This window comes from Pogoniulus pusillus, chromosome 6 (assembly GCF_015220805.1).
Source record: "Pogoniulus pusillus isolate bPogPus1 chromosome 6, bPogPus1.pri, whole genome shotgun sequence".
Lineage (NCBI taxonomy): Eukaryota > Metazoa > Chordata > Aves > Piciformes > Lybiidae > Pogoniulus > Pogoniulus pusillus.
Window position 1 is genome coordinate 28428551 of NC_087269.1, and position 9697 is coordinate 28438247.

Here is a 9697-nt window from a genome sequence, read left to right on the forward strand (position 1 = left end):
AGGGTAGGGTGTCCCTGGGCATGGCAGGGGGGTTGGAACTGGCTGATCCTTGTGGTCCCTTCCAACCCTGACTGATTCTGTGATTCCCCAGCCTCCTGCTGTGCTTCCTTTGGAAGGGGCTGAGGTGCCTGGCGTTGCCTGCAGAGCCCGTGGTGGGCCGTGGCCGGGGGGTGAGTGGGTCTCTTTCCAGCGGAGGTGCATGACGCTGGCGTTTCCCTTTGCAGAGGAAGGCTTGCTGTATCGGGCACGCTACTTCGGAGACTCGGATCTGTACCAGCGGGCACAGAAGATGGGCACCCCCAGCTGCAGCAGACTGTCAGACGTTCAGGCCTCTCTGCACGGATAGTCCCCGCCGGCCCGCTCGGCAGAGTTCTAAGTACGCCCGGTGACGCTTCCCCCCGGTGCCACGGTGCTTTCCGTACTCACGTCTCTCTTTGAGACACAGATCTGCACAAGCCTCCTCTGGATGCAGACACCTCCCCAGGGAATGCAGCCCGTTCCATCGAGCCCCAGTGCTGCCTGCTCGGGACGCTGGGTTTGTTGAGTTTGCACCTCGGCAGCCTCAGCTCTCTCCACGCTCCCTCTTCTCTCCAGCGCTGCCCGTGCTGGGTCTTTAGGAACAGATCAAAAGCCCCGGTCGTGTTGGAGAGACTCAGATGAGGTTTTGTCAATCCAGCAGCTGGTTGGAAGGCTTTAGCAGCCATAGCAGCCAGCTGCCAGGTTTGAATGAGCCTTTTTTTGGTTGCTTTATTGTCTGTTTTACTGAAAAAGCTGTTTTTCCCTGGCCCTTGGAGCAGTCTGATGACAGAACAGGCTCCTACCAAACAGATGTTCCTTGCTCCCACCCCCTGCTGCCTTCCCACGACAGTCGAGGAGAACAAAGCAAATGGCCAGAGTTCACAGCAGGTTGGAGAAGTGACTTCCTGCCTTAAACTGAGAATCAAACAGCTGAGGGGCAGGCTGGAAGGCTCAGGGCTGTCTCTGGAGGTGTCCAAGGAAAGACTGGAGGCACTTAGTGCCGTGGTTTAGTTGACTGGATAGGGCTGGATGATAGGTTGGACTGGATGAGCTTGGAGGTCTCTTCCAACCTGGTTGATTCTATGTTGATTGGATAGGGCTGGGTGCTAGGTTGGACTGGATGAGCTTGGAGGTCTCTTCCAACCTGGTTGATTCTGTGTTGATTGGATAGGGCTGGGTGCTAGGTTGGACTGGATGAGCTTGGAGGTCTCTTCCAACCTGGTTGATTCTGTGTTGATTGGATAGGGCTGGGTGCTAGGTTGGACTGGATGAGCTTGGAGGACTCTTCCAACTTGGTTGATTCTATGATTCTATGACAGCTTGGATTAAGGCAAGCCCCATAGCTCAGGGTGTGCTGAGTCACAGGACAACTGCACAGAAATAATGACAAATAGTTGGTACAGAGTTTGGACCCTTTTGATCCAGCTTAATTTCTGCTTCATTGTCACCTACCAGATGCTGCTGGGGTGTCCTTGAAACATAGCAGGGCACTCCTCCCACAAAAAAGGGGGGTTCTGTAGGAAAGAAACCAGAGGTGAAGCATGCGAGTTGCAGGGACACCATTTAGGCTTGCAGGGACCTCTTGGGGGCATCAAACATCTGGTGGTTGGTTTGTAGACACAAGGAAGGTTTCAGCGGGGGAGTTGTCCTTTGGTTCCTATTTTCCTTGGCAAAAGGAAAGTTTGGCCTTTCAAGCAAATCCTCTGGCTTGGCTTTAGGTTTGGAACCCTTCTTATCTTGATAGGCCTGCTCTGTGTTTTTGCTAAGTGCACCTCTTTGACAGGGAGGCCTGCGTTAATCACCTGCTTTGCTGTAATTCCCTCTCTGCTGCAGCCGGGGGCTGGAAAGAGGGATTGAAAACCCTGTGCCTGCAGAAGCTTTGCCTGGGGGAAGGGAAGGAAGGGGGAAGTCCAGTGTCGTGCAGTTGTCCGGAGACTGACACCGCTCCTGCTTTTGTCCCCAGACTTGAAATGCCTGAAGACTTTTTGGTGAAGCGTGCTGAGCTGAGGTGACAGAGACTTGACATTTACCACGAATCAGACCTTTTATCTTCAAAAATGGAATTGGAGAACTTAAGCGACGCACAAAGTGACACCTCCCTTCTCTCCGCCTGCCTCCGCTGCTCGACCTTGCCGTCCCGGGCAGCGAGCGGGGCAGGAAATCAGGCTGCTGCCCAATCTTCCTCCTTCCCCTTCCCAACCAGTCTCCTTGCTCCCGGGATCCCATCACCCACACAGAGTGGGAAACGTAACACTAAACTAACTGCAGAAGCCCCGAGGCAGAAGGAGACCCTTATGCCACCAGGCTTGGTCGCTGCCGATGGGGGGAGAGAGAGAGAGAGAGAAATTGGACGATTTGCTGACACAACTTTCAAAAGAAAAATATAATCTATTTAGAGTTAATTTATAGCTGTATATACGTTGTACTTTTAAACTATGCAGGGGTTGGATGATTAAATTATTTCGTTTTCTGTCCAGTTTGGCAAAGAAGGAAGCAGGGAAGATCCCTTCCCAGGGAGGTGTCTCGCTCCTGCAGCGCTTTCCTGCCCAACTCTGAGTCCAGCCTCCCTTGGCAGCTGCGGTAGCTTTGCTTGCTGGAGGACAGCGGCGTTCTGCGGCGTGGGATGTGCCAGTGCCAGCCTCTGAGGGGGTTAAGCAAAGAAATTCCACATCTGTAGGAGGTGACAGAGAAACGGAAGGGGGGGCTGGGGGCCGGCGGGGAGCTGCCCGGCTCTGCCCGGCTCTGCGGCGGGGCTTTTGCAGTGCTGGCAGTCAGCTGAGCCCCGGCGTCGCACTCGCTGAGGGGAAGGATTGTCCTGGATGGCTTTTGCTCAGCGTTGGGTCAATTTGTGCACGGAACTTCATTTTTTTTTGCAGAGCCTGCTTTAATTCTGCCTCGTAATCACCGGGCACTCGTGCTGTAAAGAGGCCTTTCCGCCCACCACCTCCCTCTGCAGGGGTTTTGTCTGACCCAGCCTGGGCTGGGGAGTCCTCACCCACCCAGCAGCGCTCCTGTTTGCAGTGTGGCTGTGGCCTTGACACCCTGTCCCTGATGCTTCCTAGAGGAGACCTGTAAAATACTGCAAATTCCTAAGAAAAGGAGCTTCCTACTGCTTCTGTTGAAAGAAGTTTTTGGGGGGGAAGAGGGCAGAGTGCAGCCCAAGCTCTCCTTGGCACCCACCTGAGTTCTGCAGCACATCTCTTGCTGGAGGACGGGTGGCAGAGTGGCAGGAGGGAGCGGGGGGTTAGGAGCCATCACTTTAAAGCAAAGCTGGCACTGGCAGAGCTACCTGCCATGGGATAAACTGGATTTATTTTATTGTTTTGGGGTACTCTGCAGCTCACGTTTTTGTCTAAAGCCGTTTCCAGTGAGAACCATCTCCCAGCACGCTTGGGGGAATGACTCAAAAGCACGGTGACTCCCAGGTGGGGTGGCCAGGGCTGGAAGAGAGCTGAGGGGTGAGGTGGTTTTGTTTTTCTCTCTGGTTAGGAATCCAAGTGTTCTGTTTTCAGCTGTTTGTTTATTTAGCAGAATATCAGCCCTCCTGGTAACTTGCAAACCTTACCCCACAGCCACCACCACTCACACCTGATTGGAAGGGGGTTTTTATTAAGCAATTCCTTTTGGAAGGAATTGGGTGGGATTCTATGATGTAGAAGTCACTCTTCAGAGAGGCACAGGCATGGGGAAGGGGCTAACTGAAAATGGGGCTCACAGAAGGTGCTGGGTGTCCTACACAACACCCAGAGCCTGCACACCAAAACCTCCTGATTCTTTTCTTTTCCCAATAGCCACCCGTGGCTAGTGAGGAGCAAGGAAGCGTTGATCCTGAGGGATGCTGACAGGGGCTGTACCTCTCTGTCTAGAATTAATTCTACCAGTTGTACATCTATAAATAAATGTTTATAAGATGACAGGCTCTGGCTCTGGTGCTGTCCCACAGATCCTGACCACAGCCAGCTCTGGTTGTACAGCTCCTTCACGCCGCCTTTCTCGTGTCTGTGTAGCTGCTCTGTGAATGAAATTTGGTGTCTTTGCCACCCTGTCCAGCTCCAGCATGGTGGAAGGCTGCAGGGCTTCCCCAGCGTGTGAGAAGGAAGGACAGAGAGAAGATGGAGAGGTGGTGGTGGTGCCTCGGAGTTAGCCATGGGTCCCAGTAAGGTGACTTTGGCTGCTCAGCAGGATGTCTTTGCTTCAAACTGGTGTCACCGGGAATGCTCCCAGCAGGATGTAGCCTCACCTTCCTCCCCTCCCATCAAAGCACCGCCTTTGTTCTCTGCATCCTCCAGCTGAGGCCTTTTGGGAGATGCTTTATTCTCATCCCACTGGCATCATCCCAGCATTTTAAGATGCCCTGTGGAAGGGTCCGTGTCTGGGAAGGACAGGAAGGCTCAGGCTCTCTGTCCTGGGCAGAAACTCCAGCTCAGATACACTTCCCAGTCGCAGCAGCTCAGTAACCCCCAGCTGCTGGCCCAAGGCAAGGGAGACCACCTGCTTCCAGAGTCAGACTTGGGGTCCATGCTCCCAAATGGGTCTTCTATTTTCCCCCAAATCCCCCCACTCTGGGAAAACAAAAGGCTTTCTTCACAGCACTTGGGGCAGGTTTATAGAATCAGTCCGGGTTGGAAGGCACCACAAGGAGCAGCCAGTTCCAACCTCCCTGACACAGGCAGGGACACCCTACCCTACAGCAGCCTGCACACAGCCTCAGCCAGCCTGGCCCTAAACACCTCCAGCCATGGGGCCTCAACCACCTCCCTGGGAAACCCATTCCAGCCTCTCACCACTCTCATGCTCAACAACTTCCTCCTAACATCCAGTCTCAATCTCCCCATCTCCAGCTTTGCTCCATTCCCCCTAGTCCTGGCTCTCCCTGACAGCCTAAAAAGTCCCTCCCCAGCTTTTTTGGAGGTCCTTTTCAGATACTGGAAGGTCACCTGGGAGCCTCCTCTCTGCAGACTCAACAGCCCCAACTCTTTCAGTCTGTCCTCACAGCAGAGCTGCTCCAGCCCTCTGAGCATCCTCCTGGCCCTGCTCTGGACACAATCCAGCATCTCCACATCCCTCTTGGAATGGGGGCTCCAGAACTGGATGCAGTACTCCAGGTGAGGTCTCAGCAGAGAGCAAGGTTTGACCCTGTTGGTTCTTCTCCCCAGCCCCATGCACCAAAAGGCTGGAGGCTGTGGGGATTTGGGGATTTTTTCCTTTCTTTTCCTTTTTTCCCCCACTCTCTGAGGCCAGGCATCATGGCACTTCCATTTCCCCTCTGCACCTTGTTCCCACCAGCTGTGAGCCCTGCCCCAACTCACCAGCTGGCAGAGTCCAGCATAGACCAATGCTGGGTAGCCTCCTGCCCAGTGCTACCTTTGGGGCTTTAATTCTGCAATCAGGTGCACCCCTGTACCTGACTTTAGTTTTTAGGGTGGCTCTGCTACCTTTTGGGTCCTTCCACACCTGAAGCAATGGGAGATACTCTGCATTTTGGTGTATTGATCCCTGCCTGCTCACCAAAGGTGCAGGTGACTTGAGCTGCTCATTAGCTCCTTTCCCCACCCAGCAGCTCCTTAAGTGGAGCTTTTTAATGGGGCAGGAGGCAGAGTGGCAGCAGAGGAAGGCAGGTGCTCCAGGAGCATTCTCCAGCAGGTAAGGAGTGAAGAGGACCCTACCACTCTCCATTATCCTTTTTGGTAGCAAAACAGGAGGGATTTAGCATTACCCTGGCATTTAAATCCTCATTTGTCTTATTGCTGCTGATAGCCCCCCCCCAAAAAAATCTCCTTTTCCTCACCACCACAACAGCACTCAGGAATCTCAGATCAATGCTGCTGCCTGCCACAAATAGCCCTATCACTGCCTCCCTGGATCCCAAAATATCCTTCTGCCTCCCCTCCCAACCCTGCCCCAGGAGAGGCTAAATACAGCCTCGCTAGAAACCTCTGGCACCGTCCAGGGAGCTACCAAACCCCAGGGACGTTGATATTCCCCCCCCCCCCAGATTTGTCACCAAAAGGCCATTTTGCTATGAATAGAAACAGAACTTCACCTGATGGCGCTCATGGCTGGGACTGTGACCAAGGGACTGCTCAGAGGCCCCACGCATCCTGGTGGAGGGTTGTGGTGGATTTTTTTTGGTCTGTTGTTGCTTCCTTGGTGTTCTCTGCAAAGCTTTGGTTAAGTGACATGGTGCAGAGTCCCTGTCTTGCCCCCAGAAAGGCTGGCAGGGGATGAAGCAGACCCACCGCTGCCTTTGGCAGCACGGTGAGACGTGAGGTGATCCCCTCCGTGTGCTTGGGAGCTGGGTGCACACAAAAGATGGATATTTATGGTGCTGTAAATAGACCTTCGAGACAGAAAATGCCTCAGCAGGGGGCTGATGCCACGGCTGGAGCTGTCGCTGCCGTCACCACACCATAAATCTCTCACCGCAGCTGAGGGGCACGGCAGCAGGGGCTGTCCTGTGCCAGCGGTGCCAGCACCTGCTGCTCCTCTAACTGCCTCACCCAAAGCCCCCCTCAGTAACTCCTGGGTGAGTTGCTGGTGGTTTTGCTAGGGGACGAGCCCCCAGGGCAATGGTGTGGCTGACACTGACATAGGGGATGTGGGTCATGTGATGGGGGGAATGCTCCAGCACATGAGCCTTTGAGAATCGCCCCAAGCCCTCAGTTTGCACCATGCGGGTTGTAAAGGTGTGCTCCAGCGGTGCCCTGCTGGTTGCTCTGATTGCTTCTAGGTGGTACTTACATGGGTGAGCAGCCTCAGCTTGAAGTGGTGAGACCCTGGAATGGGTTGCCCAGGGAGGCAGTGAAGCCCTATCCCCGGGGGTGTTTAAGGCCAGGCTGGATGAGGCTGCGGCCAGGCTGATCTGGGGTAGGGTGTCCCTGCCTATGGCAGGGGGGGTTGGAACTGGCTGATCCTTGTGGTCCCTTCCAACCCTGACTGATTCTGTGATGCTAAGTTGTGGAGCAATTATGTGGTTTGCTATGCAGAAACAACTTTTTGAGTGTAACACTGTCATTAAAAAGTCACTATCTGTCCAGAAAGGGCAAAAAAAAAACAACCTGCAAGAGAAGCCAGAACAAACTGGGGTTTGAATGGAAATGTTTAGGGTTTTTTTTTCTCTAGGCTGGTTTTATTCCCCCACACCTTCCATGGGCTCTTCGTTTGCCAAGTAGCTTAATTACACTGTAGTGAAAGCCTTTTCTCCGAGAGCCTTTAATTGCAGGCTTGAGTAATTGGTCTCGTTTTGGCAGTGTTTGTAGAGCTGCGGAGTGCTGCCCTGGCAGGTGTGACCCTTCCCAGCTCTCTCCTTCACAGTTTTAGCCGATTCCCCTGGTTTCCTGCCCAAAGCCCCTCCTTGTAGCTGCCAGGGAGGCGCAGCAGCCTCTCGCTGTGGTTTCAGGGTGCTCCTCCCTGGGCACGAGCAGGCACCTGGCTGGCTCGGGGCCCCTGACTCAGCTCCCCCTGAGTCACATCCCCGTGGCCTGCAATTAAGAGCGGGCAGAGTGGGATTCCACCTCCCCGTTCCCCAAACCTCCAGCTCCCACCGCAGGGGCTGCCCTGCCAGGGAAAGGGCTCCTCAAGGAAGCCAGCCGGGAGCAGTTGCATCATCCCTCTCCAGCCCAGGATGACAAAGAGAGGGAGGCAGCAGGTTATCAATTAAGACAAGTTTTATTAGAAAAGTAAAAAAAACCCAGCCCAACATGATTGCATAGGAAGTCTTGCACTTGAACATCAAGTGTATGAGTGTAAACTGTAACCAACGAAGCGCCCGTGGCACATCACGGCAAGGGGTCCTGCCCTCCATCCCTGGGTCACCTTGCACACCCCTCTCCCACCATTCTCCCGATCAAAGACAGTGTGGTTTCAGACGCTGCTCCCCCCCCCCCCCGCCAGCAGCCCACACAGATCTGCCAGTGGTGGGTGCTTGTCTTTGATCCAGCCTCCAGCCCAGCCATCGCTCACTCCCACACACGACCCCTCCCCAGAATCTCATTGATTACAATCCTTGTTACAAAAAAAACCCAATCATGATTAATCAGCCAACAGAAGACCATTTGCCCCCCCCAGCAGCCCTGCTGCCACGACCAGGAGCTTGGTCACCTCAATAATCCCACAATCATCGACAGTGTGAAGCGACCTCTGCTGCAGTCACGGTCTGCTCCACATCAGGGACACCCCCTGACAAAAACAGGCACCCCTGTGGGACCTTCACCTGTCCAAACTACTTCCACCTACAGCCCTACTCCAGCCTAGCCTAAACTACAGCGGCTGCCAGGAGCCGCCACGCTCTAACACTGGCTCCTCCAAAGCACTTGGGTAAGTCGCTTCTCCTCCAGCATGGCCGTCAGCACTCTTCTATGAGCAGCTGCTCCGAGCTGTACAGCTTCTTCTTGATGACCCTGAAGCCCGTGCTCAGCTTCAGTGGTGTGAAAGCTGGCCCGGAGGTGAACAGTCCCTGGATCTTGGGCCAGAGGCGGGAGTCCAGCCGGAGCACCAGGGTGAGCTGGAAGGTGGGCACGACGGCAGGGTCCACAGTGATGTGCCCGACATCGTGGCAGGCCTTGCCGTGCTCCACGCAGAGGTCGAGGAGGGCCCCACGCAGCCCACAGGGCTCGCTGCAGGCCAGGCGCAGCAGCTCTGTTCTCACCTGTGCCAGGAGCTGGGCCGGCATGAGGAGCCGGGAGCAGCGCTTGGCACCTAGCGGGGCTCTGCCCAGCGTAGCCTGGACCAGATCCATCAGGTTGGCACACAGCAATTCATCCTCAGGGTCATGCAGCAGGTCCAGGTCCGGCAGAGAGATCCCTTCAGCATATTCAGCATCTGTGGAAGAGCGAGAAAGCAGGTCAGCACCAGGTCGCAGGGAGGGGTGGCCTGGGCTGGGCTGCGGGGACAGACCCGAGTCTTATGGTTACGGGGGGACATACCTTGTCCCTCAGAGGGACCCGCAGCCACCACCCAGCCCCCAGGACTCTTAGCCATTTCCAAACCCCTCACGGATAACAACTTTGTCCCTTAGACGGACCCCAGGCCCTTCAGCCCCCTACCGTCCCTCAGAGGGACCCCGGGTCATAGAATCAACCAGGCTGGAAGAGACCTGCGGTCCTCCAGGAATCCCCAGCAAGGGCCCTCCCCCGGCTTCTTCGGGACCTCCACTCACCTCCCTCCGAGCCGGAGGCACTGCCCAGCGACTCGCAGTCGGAGGTCTCCAGGCGGCCCCGCTCGCTGCCCGCCAGCCGCTCCCACAGCCCAGGCATCGCGTTCCACCCTGTCAGCTCAGCTCTCCTTCGCCAGACGCTCCCGGCCGCCTTATATAGCGCCCGTGCGGCAGGCCCCGCCCCGCCAGCCCCCGCTGGCCAATGGGAGCGCGGGGCACGTCCGCGGCGTCTCTCCTGCCCGGTGACAGCGGGAGGCGCCGCCCCTGCTGCTCGGCTGCCCTTGGCTCCGCTCGGCTCCGCTCGGCCCCGCTCGGCTCCGCTCGGCCCGGCCGCGATCCGGACGCAGCCCGGGACCTGCAAACGGCGCTGGGGCTTGCATCAGGAGGGCTGGGGCGGGCCAGGCTAGGCTGGTGCAATCTGCCTGCGGCTCTCGGCAGTGCCTGGCGAGCGTCCCCGGCTGCTCGCCAACCCCTCGGGGCACAGGCTGTGCGCACTCCATGTACCCTCCCAGGACTTGGGCATTA

General features: G+C 56.1%; 2 protein-coding genes across 3 annotated transcripts in view; one reads left to right on the plus strand and one right to left on the minus strand.

The window, feature by feature from the left end:
- Window positions 1–3932, plus strand: part of DNAJB12 (DnaJ heat shock protein family (Hsp40) member B12) — a 31099-nt gene extending 27167 nt beyond the window's left edge. For both annotated transcript variants that reach the window (XM_064145038.1, XM_064145039.1), the window contains exons 8-9: window positions 225–376; window positions 1982–3932. In XM_064145038.1, the coding sequence (XP_064001108.1) occupies window positions 225–346 (122 nt within the window). In that variant the 3' untranslated portion in view covers window positions 347–376; window positions 1982–3932. The remainder of the gene's footprint in view (window positions 1–224; window positions 377–1981) is intronic.
- A 3735-nt stretch (window positions 3933–7667) lies between these two features.
- On the minus strand, window positions 7668–9312 carry DDIT4 (DNA damage inducible transcript 4). Its single transcript, XM_064145040.1, has 2 exons — window positions 9176–9312; window positions 7668–8838 (listed from the first exon to the last, which is right to left on the minus strand). The coding sequence occupies exons 1-2, from the start codon at window positions 9270–9272 to the stop codon at window positions 8363–8365; spliced, it is 573 nt and encodes a 190-aa protein (XP_064001110.1). The 5' UTR covers window positions 9273–9312; the 3' UTR covers window positions 7668–8362.
- Window positions 9313–9697: the final 385 nt, after the last annotated feature.

Excerpts from the sequence above, each read along its gene's own strand:
- DDIT4 (XM_064145040.1), bottom strand. The coding sequence starts at position 9,272 with ATGCCTGGGCTGTGGGAGCGGCTGGCGGGCAGCGAGCGGGGCCGCCTG. Across the intron at positions 8,839-9,175 it reads TGCCTCCGGCTCGGAGGGAG|ATGCTGAATATGCTGAAGGG; the intron begins GTGAGTGGAGGT and ends GCTCTTCCACAG.